Source organism: Dipteris shenzhenensis, chromosome 15 (genome assembly GCF_047967505.1).
Source record: "Dipteris shenzhenensis isolate YYH24624 ecotype China chromosome 15, Dip_SZ_1.0, whole genome shotgun sequence".
NCBI lineage: Eukaryota > Viridiplantae > Streptophyta > Polypodiopsida > Gleicheniales > Dipteridaceae > Dipteris > Dipteris shenzhenensis.
Window position 1 is genome coordinate 27757318 of NC_141610.1, and position 20217 is coordinate 27777534.

The following is a 20217-nucleotide window of genomic DNA, read 5'->3' on the forward strand; positions in this document are numbered from 1 at the left end:
AGTCAATGACAAGTACTACAGGCAGCTCATTGGATCTCTTATATATATGACTATCACACGGCCAGATATTTGTTATGCAGTAAGTTCACTAGCACAGTTTATGGCAAATCCAAAACAGTCTCACTGGAATGCAGCCAAAAGAGTCTTGAGATACATCAAAGGTACAAGACATTTTGGGATAGAATACAGAGGAAGTCATCCATGGTTACATGGATACTATGACAGTGACTATGCCAGAGATCATGAGACCAGGAGATCCATACATGGATATGCATTTTTCCTTAGTCAAGGAGGCTATATCATGGTTGTTAAACAAACAGCCAACTGTTTCTTTGTCTTCGACTGAAGTAGAATATAGAGCTCTCACTACAGGTGCATGTGAGGCTATATGGCTCAGAAGACTATTGTCAGAAATAGATTACTTTGATGAATCAAAGCCAACAACAATATACTGTGATAATCAATCAGCTCAAGCATTAGCCAAGAATCCAGTATATCACTCTAGGACAAAGCACATTGATGTTAGAGAGCACTTCATCAGAGAAAGAGTGTTACTTGGTGACATCACATTGTAGCATTGTGACAGTAAAGAGAATGTTGCAGACATTTTTACCAAACCACTCGATAAAGAGCTTTTTGAGAAACACTCACAAGCTCTTGGTTTGATGAGGAGGAAGGACATTTCCATTAAAAGGGTGTGATGGAATGTAATGCTCGGTCCTTCTTCGATTCCCCAGAATCATCATCTTATGGGAAGGCCTACTTCATGATGTTGATCTTGAGGAAAGGGGTTGAGAGCCATGCTCAACATCATGTAATTACATGTGCATAGCACTAACACATATAGAGTGCTATAAAGGAAAGGGTTAGATTCCCTAACCCTAACCCTAATTGGGTTTGTATATATTCTACATTTTTAGCTAAATCTAGTGTACAATTAATCATTTTTTGTGTGCTCTCTAGCTATGCTCTCTCTCCTCATCTCCACTCCTCTCCTCTCCCCTCTTCATATTTTGTGTAATTGTGCCTTGCTGCCAGCGCCAAACAATCTGAGAAAAATCTAAGCTAAAACTTGAAATTTCTCTTCAATAGCTTAGGTCTTTTGATCAACAAGCCATTACAAATAGATTGATATGTACAAGTCTAAGCAAGATGAATTCTAAGCCAATCACGGGTTGCCATGTGTATACCTGAAGATCTAGACACCTGGTCATGAGGGACATATTTTTGCAAGTTGGGTATTAGTGCAGTCAAACTTTGGGGATTTGTTTGCATTTTGCTTCAAATAAATGGCATGAAATTATGTTTTTTGCATGCTCTCTACCGAGGATAAGTTGGATGGCACCAACTTTCCATCATGGGCTTTTATAACGTGCATGTTCTGGTAGCCAAGCGCTTTTGGGAACTAGTCAAATTTTTCATCAGAGGATGACAAGACACCCATGAGGGACTAGTCCCAAGTGACACCTTGTACACTAGAGCAGGCCTATTGGGATGGGCGTGATGCTAATTCTCATGCCCTCATTGTGTTTTTCTGTGAAGAGGTGATAATCCCCCATAGTAGCTCATGCAAGACAGGAAAAGATCCATGGGATGCCTTGGCAAATTTGTATCAGGTTCACAATGAGGCTCATATAGCCTATTTGAAAAGGCAACTAGAGAGATTGCCAATGACTAAGTGTGACAATATGGATGAGTAACTCAATAAGGTTAAGGATTTAAGGGAGCAGTGGGCAAGTAGTGATGAGATTCCTGCAGATCTACTGTGTTTAAACACTTATCAGAATGTTGCAACAATTAGACTCATAATGAAGGGAACTCCCAATGTGATTACCTTGATGATCTGGCTTCACAGTCCTCTTGCATTCCTCCACGCAGATGCGGCACTGCAAAATTTCACTCATGTGTGGCTAGGTAGCATGTTGGATACTACGAGTGGTACATCTGATGAGTGCTCCAGACCTAAGAGAAAAAAGGCTGAATTTCAGTGTGACTGAAGCTGTGGAAGTTGATCTGCAACTGGGTGACCAACATCTGATGGTAAATTGCTACCGCAGGTCGGGCGGCATAGAGTCCCTAAATATTTGCATACTGAGGTGTTGAAGATGGGGTGCTACACCTAAATGTGCTCGATGAGGGGAGGCTTTTATAGGCTGAAGGGAGGCTAATAGGTAGTCTACCCTTTTGGTCTAGTAGGTAGTCAGCCATTTCTAGCTAGCTTTTGCCTATTTTTTGTAGCTCTTTCAGTGCCCTAATCGGGCCCATTAAATGCCTTTCTTGGCTGCTACCTTTAAGTGTCCATATTGATGCCATTAGATTGCCTTTTGATGCCCCTTTTGGGCTTCCTTTCATGCCTTTTCTTGTGCCCACTCTAGGCAGCCTCGTGTGGCACAGCTTTTGACTAACGAATGTAGAAATGCTTTGGCCTTGTTCTAGAGGCTATAACTAATGGTGAAGACCATGTTTAGCTAGCTAATTGTTCTTGCATGGTCAACACAGCTCCAAGAGTAACATGCCTCATGCTTCAAGCTCTCCCATAGCTTCATGTAGTAGCCTCTAGTTTGGGTTACCTTATCTAGATTCTTGGGGAACAGGTCGAGCTAGACCCAATGAATAGCCTGATGAACTCTCTCTCTTCAACTCCTTGCATACGATGTAGCAGAAGGAACTAAATTCATCGACCAACCCCATCATCCCCACCCCATAGGAACTATGAGATCTGCTCGCGGATGCTAGAGGCTGTGGAGGGAAACTAGTCATTATTGAGACTCGATAGTTCCTAGTCGGTGGAGCTGACCAGTCAACCTAGTCGGTGGAGTCAACCAGTCAACCTAGTCGGTAGAACCGACTAGTCATCCATGGAATATTCAAAGAATATTCCCTATACCGTCGCCTCGAGGGCTCTCGTCCCCGAACCCCCACCAGGGGGGCCAGCTGGCCCCCAAACCCCAGCGAGAGCAAGGGGCTCCCACACAATCAAGAAAATGTGTCTCGTTGTGCTACCAGCTTACCTACCCTGCCTAGCCCATAGGCTAGACTCACATAGATCACCTTTCTACCATCAATGGTCTCATTGTTGATAGACCTCATCTGACATGCAAGTCAGGATCCATCCAGTGTCCCGGGCTCACACATGGCTTCTCCTCATATGGGGGCCTTGCAACTTGAGCACCTTGGACCACTGGTGGTTACCAGGAGGGTGGGGCATTGAGTATATCTAACATCCAAGCCCTTTGTGTGTGAGTCATCCTCCCCTTGTGGGATTTGTGAGGTTCATCCTTCATGAGAGAGTTTTTGTGAGAGAGTGTAAGTCCTTGTTCCATCAAGGCGAAAAGCTCTCCTTCATGAGGCATCTTCATCACTTCTCTACCTCTTCTTGTAGAGCTCCTTCTTCTCTCCGATTTGCATTAGGTAGCTCGTCATTCTGAGCTATGTAAAGAAATATATGCCCTTTATTGAGAGAGTGATATTTCCATTTATTCTTATTACTGAGGAATTCCATCTATTCTTCTTCTTCTTCAAGACAAAGATAGGAGTCCATTCCATTGTGAAATATATTCAGTGAGGAAGAGTGTTTGTGAAAACCACAAAAAGAGAGAGAGACCTTTGTGAGACCTTCAAGCCTATAACAATTGATGCCGAGAGGCGCGGCTCCAAAGGTGGATAGCTAGCAAGGCTTCAACGACCTAGCTCACACATCTCTAGCGATGTGATCTGCTTCAACGTCTCCAGGGAAGGCAACGATTACACCTGCAACTAGCACCTTGCTATGCATTTTCTCGATGAGCCAGCCACATGCAACGTTGACAATGGTTCAGCAGCCGGCACACAAGCCAACATGCAAGGGCGACTAGCAACCTGACTGCCTCGACCACTGCCATATAGCAACGAGGGGACTCCCATGACCTCAAACGGCCCTTCTCCAGCCAAGGCAGCAACAACAAAGCCATGCAATATCTCTCCACAATGCCAGCTCCAAGCTCCATCAACGCCAAGCTCTAGCCCACGATGTCGGCTCTCCATCAACTCGACATCTCCAAGCGTAGCCCATGACAGCACTCCTCAACAAGTGGCTCTACATCAAACGAGCCAGAAGCTTCACGCAGACTCCTGCTCGGTAGAGCCACATCATTTGCACAGTCAGCATGTGCCTTCTAAGCATGGAGTGCCACATAGGCATAGATTTTCTCTCTGCATGTGACACATAGTTCCATGTCCTCACAGAGCCACATCATTTTGCCCTCTCCCTTGGGATCAAAGTTTGGCCATCCTTCTAGGAGCCATAGCTTTTGATGTAGGTGGAATTTGGAGGTGATCCAAAAAACAAAAATGATTGCTAGATCGTGCTCTACATGTTGAGCATCTCAAATCTGCCTTCTAACGTTTTCATAGGTCAACATCATCAAAACCACCTCCTGATCCATTGTAGCGTACCCAACACATTAAAATAAATGAAATAAAATTCATTTGCTGCATTTCATGCTTTGGCATGTAGTCTAGTTGTAGACTAGCATAGCCATAGAGGAGATTCAACTCCACCGAGCCAAGTAAGCCATTTCCATGTTACCCGATTAGTTTCCATCAACGTTAGTCCCTTTCGGATCTATCATCGGTATACACATTCACACATCTGACACCAGCTCAGTCTCTTGGCATTCAGTAGTTTAGCACTTCAATGTGACACTTGGCAGAGTGATCTTCCTTGGATTTATGATTGTTGCATTCATCTTGCACACACATGCCACCCATGTAAAGTAACACATTGTTGACTATTTTTTGGCATTGGAAGCTACACGTACACATCAGCCTTGTATAGCTTCTTGGTTACTCCCGACACATAGTTGTCATCATTTCATTATAGGCTTGATCTTTGGCATACACCCGTAGTTCTTCCATCACATGAGTTGGTTAGCTCTCATAAAGTGTTCTCATGGGTAGACTCTCTCTTCGGTACATGGGTAAGCCTCTTGAACAAAGAATCAAACTATCTCCAACATGGAGTTATCTACATCACACAGTTGATGATACACCAGCCATGACTCTAAACGAGATGTGTGAGAGGAAAGAGAACCTACTTCGACCATTCATTGCCACAGGGTATGTTCTAGTTTATGATGTCGACTTGATCATTGGTCTTGAGAGATTGGACACAATTGTTCCACATGTTAGCATGGATCAGCCTTCATATTCTGATCATGCACATTTGTCAATATGCCCTCAGCATGAGGTACAATTTCGACAGTAAGCCCTCAGCACGAGGCAATCCCATCTACATCAACACCGTTTGATTCTAGTGATGTACAGCCATCACATTTCTCCATGGATTTGACTCCATCGTTTGCAATAGATGATACAAATACACAGTAGGAGTTTAGTTATGATCATGCAATTATTCACTGGGTAAGTCCTTAGTATGAGGCACTCACATCAACCGCATGTGGAGATATATGCCACGTCGCACTCAGCTCCTCAGGTGACTTCATTCTAGCATCCATCACTGATGCTTTCACCTTTGATACGAAGCTTATCACATCCTTGGACACATTTTCCATCAACAGTAGAGATCAGCACATCAGTCTACAAGACATTCCAACATTAGCTCAGTTATGCTACATTGCACCACCCTTGGATCCAGTGATCACCACCTCTTTCGATCAATAGATCATTCCTCGACATGAGGACATTTATGCATCAATGCAGTGGCCATCATCAAGTTCAGCCATAGCACAACATAGGGAACTTCAGTTTTTTAGCATGCACTTGTGGCTATAGTGTACATTCCTTATTTGATGCAGATTAGTGGTTGGTGGATCCAAGCTTCTAGGCCTTTACACTGTCAGCTCCACCTTGAGCCTATGACAGATGCTACATCCCATGCCGACGGATGTTTAGCCATGCACACATTAGATGACCTTCATCTCATGATTGTTAAGCATACAAGTTGGACACCTTGTCAGTTTCATGGGCCTTTGCATCAGCAGAATAGTGTATCATACCTGCACCTTTGGCCCAAAATTTTCAGCCCCTAGATCACTCTGTCCATATTGATTATGCGGTCTTCTTTGACCCCGCATCATTCGACAGAGATAATACCTCTACTGTAGCATAACTCCGCCATTGCTGTCAGTTCTTTTGGGTTGGTGACACTCTTGTTTGTCACAACCTCCTGGATTCTTTCTCCATAGCTACATCAAATCTAGCCTCAAATCCAGATGCCTCTTCTACATAGCAGCTGCACAATCAATGACGATTTATGACATGTTCAGCACGCAGCCATACACATAGTTCTCGATGCAGTCATCTTTCACCAATCTTTGATCCAGTTGGACTTTACTTTCTGCATATTTCCTTTCTCTTCCCTTCGGCCTATCTTTGGGTTTCATTCCCAAAGGCGAAGGATGACCCACAATTAAGAGGGGGAAATACATGTTATGTACAAATTCTCATAAGTTGTACTCATTGTACACGCTCCCGCTCCGTAGTGACTGTGCTCACACATGCACATACTACTATGATTCTTTCCAATTTTCTTTTTCAGCTTTGGATGCTATCATATGCACCAAACAAAACACAAAAAGATCTTGTACATGCACCCTCTACTTACACAGTGCAATTTAAGAGGGGGCGTTGAGGATAGTGTAAATTGCACTATCTAGATAGGGCATTAGGGGCAAACCCTAACCCTAACCCTAAGGTGTTCACATGTATATATTCATGTTTATGTTCAATACAACATAGTGTATAGGTAGCTATATCTTGTGCACTCCTCTCTCTCTCTCTCTCTCTCTCTCTCTCTCTCTCTCTCTCTCTCTCTATTGATTTGCTCTCTCCCTTTTTCACTTTTTCTTTTTGATTTTTTGATTTAGATTGTATTCCATTTTTTGGTTGCTCTTTTAGTGTCATGGTCTTGTTTAGTAGTTTGTATATATTTAAAAAAATTATTTTGTATGTTTTTATACATACATACATATATATGTGTGATTTTATTTATAGAATTTAGAGGTTTTCTCTATGGTATATTCAAGTATGGTTTGCTACTTTTGATAGGTGATTGATTATAGTCCTTAGCCACGATTAAACATGAGCAAGTAACGTATTGGACATTCAAACACTTACTAGTCAAGACATGTGTTGTTATATTGGAAAATACATCTTATCCAGTGACAACATTACATTAATCAACAACTTCTACTTCAAACTAAACAACAAAATGGCACTGGACAAGGTACACTCCATGATGAAAAGAATTGGGCATACATAGTAGTATTCATTGCAAAATTAAATTACATGACAAGATGAAAGCCAAATAGATGTACACTAGACAAAACATTGTTAAGTGTGAATTTGTTATAATTAATTGTGACATGGATAAGAACTGCAGAGATGCGCTCTAAACCTTCCTTTCCAATGTAACATGTATCGTTCTAACACAAAGTTATGTTGGATGGTGGTAGGTTCATATCTCTCCTTCAATTAATATGATGAATTTCACAAAGTTTGACGAGTATACTGGGGTATTTATATCATCGGTATCCTCGATGGATAAGTAATGGCAGTATGATTGTGGCCTTCTATCCTCTGTGAATTATGTGAACTCCCAATCACATTCTTGACCTAACCATGAAGTAGTGTTCACAATGGCAATGCGACATAGTGCTATATCACAACCCGTGGAGTCACTGACCCGATGGTATATGAGTGATTGATGATAAGGTTATCATTCGCACCGCCTGTGACTTAATAATTGTGTGTGGTCTTTTTCTTAACCCAACCATGCAACGATTTCATAAGTCCCACTCACATTAACCAAAGTCTTAGCCCACCATCATGTCATGATGCAAGTATCGACCTCACAAAAGGCTATTGGGCTAACATGAGATAGGGTAACTCATGGCAATAAGGTCATAGCCCTTAGGCCCCCAGACTTAGTGTTGTGTATGCATAGCTAGTTAACCTTAATGTTGTGTGAGCATTGGCCTTGTGGAAGGCTATTATAGGCTAATGTGAGTTGGGTTAGCTCTTGATAACAAGGTCATAGCCCTCGATGCCCCATAAGACTTAGTCTTGTGTATGCATGTGTAGTCACATGTAGAAGTAGACCTTTCCTTTATCTGATTCAAGGACATAGTGACGACATGAATCTTACGCACCATCATGTCACGATGCAAGCACCATGTTCCCATGAGATGGATACATAGTAGCAGTAGGATCACCAACGGCGGCAGCTTGTGGTGTAGGAACTCATACGTAAAAAGTAAAAAAATGAAAAAGTAAATTTAGTCCTTATTATGCACTCTCAAAGGCTATAAGGCCTCCCCCCCTCCCCCTGCATTTTTAAAATTTCATTATAGACATTGAGATTGGTATATCCCTTTCAATATATGACTACTTAGTGATAAATGGCAAACCAAAACCATAAGTTCATCAATATTTTATTATTTTAGTGTCACCTTCTAGAATGCATGTTTGTGTACATGTGCATGCGTACACATGTGCGCGTGTTGTTGTGTGTGTGTGTTTACAAGACATGCAAACCAATTCTCTACACTGTTGACCTTTAATTCAACTTATTGATTCAATACAAATCAAATTCTAAGCATCACTTTGTATAATAATATAATGCTTCAAATTGTCATGCGGTATTTCAATCGAATGGTAAATTTCTTTTTCTAATAGTGTCTTTACAAAAATTTCCAAAAATCTATATATCTCATTAGAAGTCTCAAAAACACACTTAGGCTCCTTACACACTGAGGCTTTGTCGGCCTTAAGACACTCCTCATAGCCAATGGGAATAAATAAAACCCACGGCGGGCACTCAGGGCTTTACACACTACCCACCACACTCTTGTCCTTGGATGCCATGTCAAGCTCAAAATCTGCCTATCTATGGGCAGCCACGGTTGGGTGCCCGGTGCCCATTATTCCAACCAATGGGTTGCTTTCCTCGAGAAGAATCCAATGAAATGGGCTGTTCAAAATTTTTATGCATGTTCAGGCGAGCAATGTATGTGTAAAGGCTAAAAAATGGGACCGGAAGGTCGTCATGGGCAGAAGTGCCCCCAACAATGGGAAGTATGTGGACTCTGGAAAGACCCTGAGTTTAGCTGGTAAAATTGCCAAAATCCCAATGTGTTGTTTCTTAGATAAGATAAATATTTTAGCAAATTTCAAAGGTGACAACCTTCATGCTTGTAAAATGGCAAGGTGGCTGCTTGCTTAAGTTTAAAGGAAGGTGAACTAATTCTGCATGCTGCGGCTCCCCAAATCCAGAATTCAACCAGCATAGCTGCCTGCAGGACTCATGGCACGCAATTTGCTCAACAAATTGACTCCTCGGGTGGTTCATTTGCCAAATCTGCCTCTGAAGTTGATGCTTCCGGCATCCCGGGAAAATATCACTGAGTTCTCCTTACGGACCATTCCAAGCGCAAGCAAGGTGAGACTATTTGTTGTTGCATTTGAAATATTTTAAACCAGAGAGAGAGAGAGAGAGATTAACAATTGAGCTAGCGTCTGTGTCTCAAAAATTCTGTCTCCTTATTGCAAAGCATGGCAATGGGGACATGGTATTCAAAATTATGCAACTCGCACGCTCTCTTTATCCTGCTTAACCTTAGAACGCCGTTGGTGCATATATATTGTCCTGTTGACCCTTGCAAACGCCTAATAGTTTTAAACAAACACGAGATAGATCAATCCTAGTTGCATTTTGTTCATGACGTTAGAAGGTCGTCCACCTGAGCACCCCAGGAGGAGAAGATAGTTCCCCGGCCTCTCACATCTTTTCAGACAAAGAGTGATGCCACTGATGATGTCCCATGCGAACCTATTGAGGGCAACTACTCGTGAGTTGCGTGGTAACCTAGAAAGATATGAAAACGGCATCTGTTCCAGCTACCAAGAGGAAGCGTTGCTCCTATTACTTGGAAAGTATGGTCTTCCTCTTAAATGATGACTTCCAAGAGATGACTATAATTTGAGCTGAGACGTGCACACAAGTTTTGTGAAACTAAACCAAAGTTGTTCTACAAGCCTGCATGAGCACAGCAACAAACAATGCTTAGCCGTTACTTGACCATGATGCATTCGCGCCTGCTATTGTTTGGGGTTATGAACAATCAACCATAGGGCTCTTGGTTTATATATTGCCCTAGAAATGATCCTACTTATCTTTCATGTAAGAGAGGAGAGAAGGCAGAAAAGAGAGAAGATCTTTAATGACTTGTGGAGACCAAAATATGGTCTATGGGATGAACACAAGATTACACAATTACTGAATTCAAAGTGTGTATTTGCTCTCATTTGGCAGAGTGTGCACCTCATGAGATGTGTATGCTACCATTGTTTCCTCATCCGTTGCATCTAGGGCTGCATCCAACTTGGAATCATTCAGAACCCATTTGATGCAGTTGTCAGATTTAGGACAGCGATGCTAGTGTGGATAGCTAGCACCATCCAACTTCTCCTGTAACGGGCAAGAAGATTACATCACTCTCTCACTAACTGTGCCCATACTAACGGGCCTGGATCCTCCTTGGGGCTGGCCAACTGGACAGACTGGCCGACCAGTCTCTGGGAGTCTGTCATGCCGACTGGCAGCAGTGAGTCGGCTGCTACCTTCTGCGGCCTTGTCCTGTCTAGATCTGGGCCTGGCCTGGTCCTTCTGTGCTACCATCTGCTGCAAACAGATGGCCTGTCTTCGATCGCCCAACCTCATTCGCATCTCCACTTGCCATCGGAGTGCATCTTCAATCGGGTCATCTTTTCCTGTACGGCAGACTGGATGGCTGACACTTGGCTCCACATGATCTTATACCACCAAATTATCTCTGGCTAACTTGTCGTCCATCATCTTTGCCACTTCCAATAGCACAAAGGCTCGTGTCGGATTATCGATAGGCCAACTACTTTTTGTGGGTCATCTTGGGAACCACCTAAAGCACCCAGGATTTTCCATCGGCATCTCGCAGTGTCATGGTGCAGTCTCACCAATTGGCTATGGCTCTTTGGTCAAGTAGCCATGGTGCACCTAAGATGATGTCAGCTATACCTTGGTGACACTGAAGGTCCATCCCATTCAATGCGCAAGGCGACATCTTGTGCTACTACGTTGGTGCCCACAATTATCCCAACACCCCCTCTTACCAACTCACTGTGGACCAACACCCACTTGTTGATGCAAATCTTCTATCAGCTTCCACAGAGAAGATCTTAGGAACAAGTTGGAGACATCCTTGATCTTTGGTCTTCGAATCGGAAGCTCCTGTTCCTTCGGATACAGGTACCAACCAGGTAGCAACCAGTGTACTGGAGCAACTTTGATACTAACGTCAAGTACGTCCAGCTGTCCCTTAGAATCCAAGGACAGCCTAGTTCCTGCCAAGCACCATGCTCCCAAGGTCTGTTTCAACCTGTTGCTACTCTGGCACCATTGGCAGCCAAGTACTCCACCTGAACAATGAGATCCCTATGGCTGATCCACATTGATCCCATCTCCAAGTGTCTCCATAATTTTGGACCAAAAGCTCCAAATGAGCTCATACCTAAGTAATCCACCAGCAACAATATACTTTCTAGATCTATCGATGCTCTGACACCATAAAGGCTTTGACAGGCTCACCTTGTTCTGCTTCCCGTGTCCTGCAACTAAGGCTTGAAGAAGCCTCCAAAAATCTTAGCCCTATCAGCAGGTCATGCTCCTCGAAGCAATCGTCACTGTCTTTGACAAAAATCATGCAGTAGGAATTGATGGCCTTTGCAACAAGACTTCCATCTCTGTCTGCCAAGAAGACTTCATCCTCTATTTCCTTAGCACCTGAGAAAACACAAGACAAAGAACAAAGAATATACGTACTGTTATGATGCATCATGTAGGACCACATGGGGTAGTAGGTGCCATCTAACTTGTCTTCAAGGGTAAGCATACCAAACAAGTCATTGTTTGCGATTGCAACTGAGGCAAAATGCACAATTCCCAAAGAATCTGACTGCACACACAATGACTGCACCACAAATGTGTGCAAATGTCTGACCCCAATGACTGACAGTACCTGAAAATAAAACCCCAAGGCACGAGGGCCAAATGCAAAAGCAAATGGAGCAAAAGCCTCAATTTTCCAAAGGGCAGGTATGCCAAAATGAGGGCAAATCAGGTCCAAGTCGTACCATGCAATCCTCCAAATGAATGTGCAGCCAACTCAGCCAAATCCCCCAAAATTCGTTGACCGATGCCACGAGACAGCCAACAAGTTGACCACCAATATCTGCTGACTGCTGTATTTGACTTTTCAGGCAACACAGTCAACTATCTCAGTCAATGTTTGACTGCAGCAGCAAGAATTCTTCCCAAATGTAATTGGCCCAAACTGTTAACAGCAAAATTTGGCTTTAGATCCGTAAAAAATAGAGGCATTTCAGCTTTCTAAAGACAGCCAGCAGACATTAACCCTTGATAAGTGTTAAAGAGGTCAAGCTTGTTGATGTCAAATCCAAGGAGTAGAGGCAACTCCATGTAGGCAGAAAATTGGCTGATTTGATGCAGAAAACACCTCCAATTTGGTGGTGATTTGACCTCTGAGGATCACGGCTCAAAACAGCAGTAGTCAGGGCAGATTGGAGCAGGTCGAATCTGCAGAAAGAGGGTGACACCTTTTCCTCCTGTAGGCAACAAGAGCTTCCGCAAACTTTGGCGGCGATTTTGGGAGAAATGTGGTGACTTTTTCCCAAAGCCGCTGCAAAAATGAGGGGTTATCTGCTGCAGCTGTCGTCACCTACAGAAAGAGGGCGACACCTTTCCTCCTGTAGGTGATGACAGCTGCAGCAGATACCCCCTCCACTGTGGGTAACAGAAGCAGGAATGCAACAGCAGTACCTTTTAGAAAAACCTAGACCCTTGGCTAGTTTCTCCACGCAGCGGAAATAGTAAATAAATAAGTTGTCTGCAGCAGAAGAATCTTAGAGAGGAGAAGGGAACGTTGAAATTCAAAAAACTTTTCAACTTTATGTGCCCACAAAATAGAACTGACAAGCACCAAAGTCGGGAAATAGACAACAAGAGAACAGTTCCAAAATGCATTGCACAAAATAACCAGAGCTCCCAAAACGTGCAGCAGTCCGCTGCCCTAGATGTGCTATGGTGAGCACAAACTCTGCTCCTACTTCTGTTCTTGCGCTCCTTTGATTGCGTGCTCCTTAGTGAGCTTCATTGACATAGTGCGAGTTCCTTGGACAGCACCCGCCTGCAGATGAGTGCTCTCTTACTGGCTGTAAGTAGGCACCAAGATCTGCACCAAGATGCAAGGGTTGCTTCCACTCCGAACTGTGTGAGAGCCTATCCAGGCCTTTTCAGCAGCCTGTACTTTACTGCTACTCCTTGGTGTGCTGCCTCTGCCAGCCTTTTCTGCAGCAGCCTACCACCAGCTCTTCTCTTGGCAGCTCCTGCGCAGTCCTGCATAGCAGCTACACAACTAATCCATCACCTTGTATATACTCCAGGAAGTCTGCAGATGTTGGCGTACACACCCTGCATGCTGCTCACAGGTTTGCTCTCTTCCGGAGCTTCTGCCTACCTCTAAGTGGACCATGTGGCAGCATGGCAGCCTATGGTGCTGCCCATGTGGCTGTCCTGTGGAAGATTCCCTCCTCATAGGTGTACATACCTGGTGCTCACACAGTAGTATCTTATGCCTCCCAATCCTATCTTGGTACCATGTCCTTATGCTCTCCTCATGTGGGGGATTATAAGTTGACAATGGACCCTATTTTCCAACGATAATGGCACAACAGTGGAGCAACAGTACGCCAATTGAAGTGAAGTACAAGTAGTTATGATAAACTGTAGGCTAGGGTAGCACTGATAGTCCTAAAGTCCTAGTGTCCTATTAGTCATAGGTTGACTAAGTGGGCTTTATGTCCCCAAAATCACTAGAACTAGCCTAAATCACTAGGACTAGCCTACAAGGCCATACCAGGGGACTAAATCTAACATATTGTATAAATATAAAAATAAAATAAATATAAATATATGGATGTGTGTACACACACACACCCCAACACACACCACTTTTTTTTTGGGGTGAAAACTTTGAATGCTTTATATTATATCCCAAAACTGGGAAGGTGAGAAGTACATCAAGAGAAAATCTCCGTGTAGGACAAATATACATCATAGTCTATGTAGTGAGTTCGCACTCGCGCGCACACACACACATATAGATATACGTGTGTGTGTGTGACAAACGTTCTCGCAGCAGGGATGGGGTTGGCCCAGTCTGTGGGTCAAGTCGGTCAGTCTAGCAAATTGGTTGGCCAGTCTGTAGATGTGGTTGGCCAGATCTGGAGGGTATTGTGTCCTATATAAAGGCCTCATTGCAGGGGTCTTTTATCTGTTCATGTGCCTTAGAAGTTAGTATTGGTTGCACAAGGGATCAAGGTGTCTTGTGCCTCACACAGTGGCTGCAGACAAGAGCAACAAGGAGGTCAAGGACTAATACAAGAACAGTTCCTCCCCAGTCGCTGCAGTGCATAGAAGCAAGGAGGACTGACGGAGCAGGATTTGAGAAGGGCACTCAAGCTCCATAGGAGCACGCAGGCTGACAGAGTTTTGGAGGTGCCATAAAGAGGTAGAATATAGTTCTGAGGTGCCAAAGGTCCACATGTAGGCAATACCCGCTAGATGACGGCACACTGAGCACACCTTTTGTATAAGGTTTTGTGGAGCAATACATCTTTACTGTTTCACTCTGTTGTGCATGGCGGCTCAATATCTGTGTCTGTATCTATCTCTATCTACTAAGCTATACTTGTGTGTACACGACTGAAAGGATTGATATTTGAATTTAGTACAGTGTGTTTTTTGGGCGACATTTATGTACACATTCTTTGGCTATGGGAGTGTTGGCTACAACAAGCAACCTTCTTCTCTATTTTCTAGCATGGTATTATAGCTCTGAGGAAGATTCACACGTGCATGGAGCTCGGAGGTGAGGACCTTTGGAAGGAAATCTCAGTTCATGCTTGTGGAAATCATAGGTACCTTTGCAAGAAGGTGGCCAAGATACAGACAAGAGTACCTTATTGAGGGGTTGCTGGTATTTGCATCAGCTGCCTTGAGTTTATTCCAGGAACTTAGCCACCTAGTGGCAAGGAAGACGGGAGAGTATCTGAAACCAGAAGACAAAAAGGATGTGGCAGGAAAGGTAACAAAACTACTTGATCCGGACGAGGTAGGACAGTGGGAAGAGAAGGATGCCAAAGGATGTCAATGATCATTGGAACGACAACAGAGGGAGTGATTTTGCATCTTCAGCTAGCAGATACTACGAAGGAAGCGTGGAATATCTAATGTCAAGGATCGTAAACCTCCCGAACCAATTGTTCACGATGAAGATGGAGGAGGGTGACACTGCTTCACTAAAGTGCAGGTATTGAGAGATCAACCTTGCTCTGAGGTTGGTTATAAGGTGGATGTTGCTGAAGAGCTTCAGGACCTTTGTAACCAGCAATAACTCGAAGAGGTCAGGGATTTTCACCTTTGAGAAGCTGGGGGCTGTGTTGGCACAGGAGGAGGCTGGGACAGTAGCAATGGCACAAGGGTAAGGGCATAGGAAAGGGCAAGCTTGGCAATGGCAAGCCCAGCAAGAAGAAAGATGACAAATCTGATGATGAGGAGGACGCTTCACGTGGAGGAAGCAATAAAAGTAGAAATGCTTCTACTGCAATCATCTAGGATATCATGCGAGGAACTGCCGAAAGATGAAGGTTGATCAAAAGGAGGAGGAGTTCAAGGAAGAATCAGAGTCAAAACCAGCTGCAAATGTGGTAATGAAAGCAGAAGAGCTCTTCTTGATGACAACTCCGAGTGCTGATGAGATCAGGTATATTGATTTATTCTTTGACATTGAGAGATGGTCTAATCAGCTAGAGGGACAAGTGGCCTTTGTAAAGGTGGAGGACAGCAAGGGTTCCTCGGATTGGTGTTCTGAGAACAAGGCTGCCACAACTTGCATAAGAGAGGTGTTTTTGGAGAGACTTCCAGGATCAGAGTCAGAGAAGAACATGAACACTGAAGATGGCAATACAAGGTTGTATGGATGCTATGGTGGGTGCCTTTAGGAGGTACCTAGTTTGTTTTCAAAGCAAACATTCAAATGGGTGGATGCAACAATATGCACATAAATTCAGACTTCAGAATGATGGTTTCATCAAAGTTTTTGCCTTGTGTTCTAGGTGCTGAGGAAATGGAGGCTGTAAGTCTTCCTGGCAGATAGAGGGGGAAGTCTTGTTGTAGAGGACATCAATGTCTGCTGCATGACTTTTGTCTAGGGCAGTGGTGATTGCTTTGAGAAGTGACACGGACAGGAGTTTTAGAGTCTTCTTCAAAGCTTAGCTGCAGAATATTGAAGTAGAACAAGGTGAACCTGTTGTGCCAACGTGGTGGCAGACTGAAACAGACCTTTGGGAGCACTTTACTTGGCAGGAACCAGGCTATCCTTGGATTTTGAGTGGGACAGCTGGATGCTTCTGATGTTTGTAGTTTGTACCGGGATTGTTCACATGTGCATGGACAATGGGTGCTACCTCGGTGGAGCTGGACCTAGAGGACAGGAGCTGCGGGCTCGAGCACCAATGATCAAGGATGTCTTGGATATTTCTTGAGGGCTCTGTCTGGGAGCTGATGGAGCATCTTCATCGACGAGTGGGTGTTGGCTTACCGTGGGTTGGTGAGAGGCAGTGTCGGGGTTATTGTGGTAACCTCCCCACCTGTGAGCCCCCAAATGAGGACGGCATGGTGGTGTACCAGCAGCTAATTATGGGTCAGAGAAAGGTCACATGGGCAGGTTGGAAGGCTGCCGTATGTGCAGTTCTGAGTACAAATAAGGCCTGCCAACAAGGCAATGTGTGGAACTGGTGCAACAGGGTCTGCAGCAGCATGCGTGAATGCTCGACTGTGCGGGCCTATTCATAGGCTCACGACTGGTCGACAGCAACAGGTGCAGGTGGCTGGAGCAGAATAGGCCTGTAGACTGCATACACCGGTCAGGTCAGTGCAGGAGCTGGTTGGGCCAGTAGGCGCCTGCCACATGGCAGGCTGGTCAGCTGTCAGCCATATCACAGACTGGGTAGGTCCAAGTCCGTGGGTCAGGTCAGGTCAGTCCAGCAGACTGGTCGTGAGTCTGTAGATCTGGTCGGCCAAATCTGGAGGGCATTGTGCCCTATATAAAGGCCTCATTGCAGGGTTTATCTAGTCATGTGCCTCAATGTTGCCTGCACACAGGAGCAGCAGGGAGGCCAGAGATCAGGGTGTCTTGTGCCTCATGCTGTGGCTGCAGACAGGAGCAGCAAGGAGATGAAGGATCAGTACGAGAACACTACCTCAAAGAGGTCGAAGACAGTTCTGAGGTGCCATGTAGGCAGGCACTACCCTAGCTGCTAGATGGTGGCACACTTAGCACGACTTTTGTGCAAGTTGTGTTCCTTTGGGGCAATACATGCTTACTGTTTCTACTCTACTGTGCATGGTTCAATATCTGTGTCTACATCTACTTGTATGTGCACGGCAGAAGGGAGCGAGATTTGAATTTAGCACTGTGTGTTTTGTGCTCTATGCTTATATACACATTCTTCTGCTTCGTGAGTGTTGGCTACAGCAAACATCCTCCTCCTCTGTTTTCTAACTGCAGGGCACACGTACAGCCTCGTATGTGGGCAGCACCATCTTAGTCCCATGTGGATTTATCCTTGATGTGCCTTTGCTGCCCATGTAGCAGCCAGTGCACTGCCCTGGTGGCAGCCTCTTCATCCCTCTCTTTACTGCCCATGTGGCAGCTTTCTCTTTCCCTTGCCCCATACAGTTAATCACTATCCCATGTCCTCCTGAGTTGTCCTATATTTTGCAACTCTTTATGTGTGTGTGCTTGGTTTAAGTTTGTTTAAGTTTCTACATCATGCCCAAGCATTAGGATTGATTTTTAAAAATCATTTCTAATTATTGGAGTACTCCATTACTTGCAACAAATATGGCTTATCCTCAATACTCAGAAACATTGCAGGCCGCATCTGTCTTAGTATGGCTCAGTGTGCATCAGTTTCGTTAACAAAAGTTGATCATCAAGAATGGGGTTAGATATTGATCAACACGTCCTTGGAGGGAAAACATGAAGCAGTTCCTTAGGACCTTTTTTGAATGCAACTGTTATATCAAATGATTCAATGACAGTAGATTGAACAAACCAAGCTCATCAGTTCGAATCCTTTATTAACGTTCAAAATTCCTCCATATGTATGTCACCGATTCTGTGCTTATCTGCAGCTATATTTACTTGATATGTAACGATACATATATTCTAAAGAGGGAATCGAGGAGCATTACCACTTTTCTTGCATGCATGCTACAAAGTAATAAAATTACATGTGTTCAGAGGTGATTTTCCAGGCGTTGGAAGAGTTGCGATTTGCCTGTAGATGTGGGGCTTATTTCAATGTTGAAAAACGACCTTATGTAGGTAGAACTAAGAGACCAAAGAGTGTAATGGATCTTTTTCTGTTTTAAAAAAAAAGAGAAATGAATCTTGTTTTTCTGGTTTCCATTGTAGAGAGTCTCAGTCTTTTTAAAACTATCCTTGGCAGAAGGCATTGTCTGTTGGTTTCCTTCTTCTTTTTCTAGCCTAATAATTATTGATTTTCTCAAACTATTCTGGCAGATTGAAATCAAGCGAGTTTTGCAGTCTGTTTATGGGTTGAAAGTTTCTAAAGTGAATACCCTTAACATGGATGGCAAAAAGAAGAAGCGAGGTGGAGGTTGGATGCTGTCAAGCCCTGCCTACAAGAAGGCATATGTTGTTCTCCAGAAGCCTATATCTTTACCTGACAATCTCTTTCCTTTTAATTTTTTTGAGGAGGAAGAGCGTAGAATGAAGGAATATGACGAAAAGCAGAGAAACGAGGCTTCTAATCAGTTCAAAACCAAGAGGGATCGCAGGCGCCAGAAGTAGCTCATTAAGGGTCTATAATCTATTGATTTCAGAGCGCATTTCTCTAAATTGGGATTTCGTTCTGGCAAGATTGAGGTAGCTCGTTTCTGGCTTCCAATTCTACCTTTTGATGGACAGCATGCATATTTCTTGCAGGATGGTATTTGATATATAGTGGACAGTCTGCTTCATCTGCTTCCTTAAACCTTGTAAAACTATGTCTTGAGATCTCATTTTGCTTACAAAACGATGTAGAATCGTTTTGCCATTTCCTTGCAGAGGCATCTGCACATCATGTTGACCTGTCTGCATGTTCACAAGCAGTCACAGGTAGGATCATGGCCATGATTTTATGTTCTAGTAGGGAGAATATGAATAGTCATTTTGCTTTTGACAACTGAAAAACGGAAGAATTGTGGTGCGTGTCTGGATGTTCATGATATTCAATGCTTTTTGTTGCTGTTTACTTCATCTGACTATTGTCAATTTAAATGCTTTCTGTGGTGTACGATTTATCCTTTACACCCTTCGGAATAAGGCTTGTGTAGTGAGGGCAATTATAGTCATGAGTTTATGAAGTTTGTGCATATAGGTTTAATAATTTAGCTTTCTTTTGCATTTGTTAAGAGGCCAGACTCTGGCCAATTTGGTTTCTTCAGTGGGAGTACTTGCTGGTAAATTGAAATATCCCAATTTCTTGTTCTCTTTTTCATTGCAAGCCAAAAACGAAAATCAAAACCTTCTACCCACTGAGATCTCAAATATTAGAATAAAGTAGTTGAAAGAAGAAACTCGTAATGAAAATTCACCTTGTTTTTTGGGATCAACTGCATTTTTTCCTTCTTGCTTGATGAGTCCCTTTTCAGGCCTTAATATGAGGACTTTGAAAACACACATTACTGAATACATGGAACAAAGTATGGTTTGCACTATGAATTTTAGTACAATCTTTGAATTCATGCTGGAACTTTTCCATAACAATCAAGAATTGTGTATTTTTCAAATCCTTGCCTGCATCTATTTCAACTAGTAATTCTTAACTGGTGTGTAAGAGGTGTAATCTTGACGTTTAAGGTTATTATGATAATATTGTTGCCTAGTATTGCGGAAAAAATAGAGACGTGGTCATCAAGTAAAGGGTGGAAATAACGTAGCCTAATAGTTACTGCCATGTTCTTTCATTTTTGTGGTCTGAATAAATTTGAGATGGTGAGTGGTGGAATGATCAACAAAGGAATTATTT

At 43.5% G+C, this 20217-nt stretch overlaps 1 protein-coding gene across 1 annotated transcript; it reads left to right on the forward strand.

Moving 5' to 3' along the window:
* Nucleotides 1-9165: 9165 nt before the first annotated feature.
* On the forward strand, nt 9166-19440 carry LOC147893622 (Ribosomal protein L23/L15e family protein). The gene is made up of 2 exons (XM_087386238.1): nt 9166-9439; nt 18705-19440. Exons 1-2 carry the CDS (start codon nt 9305-9307, stop codon nt 18993-18995), a joined length of 426 nt encoding a protein of 141 aa, XP_087242364.1. The 5' UTR covers nt 9166-9304; the 3' UTR covers nt 18996-19440.
* Nucleotides 19441-20217: the final 777 nt, after the last annotated feature.

What these genes read in the sequence shown, in the direction of transcription:
- LOC147893622 (XM_087386238.1), top strand. Translation starts at nt 9,305, where the DNA reads ATGGCACGCAATTTGCTCAACAAATTGACTCCTCGGGTGGTTCATTTG. An exon ending in CCATTCCAAGCGCAAGCAAG is followed by an intron (nt 9,440 to 18,704) that starts GTGAGACTATTT and finishes CTATTCTGGCAG; the next exon opens with ATTGAAATCAAGCGAGTTTT.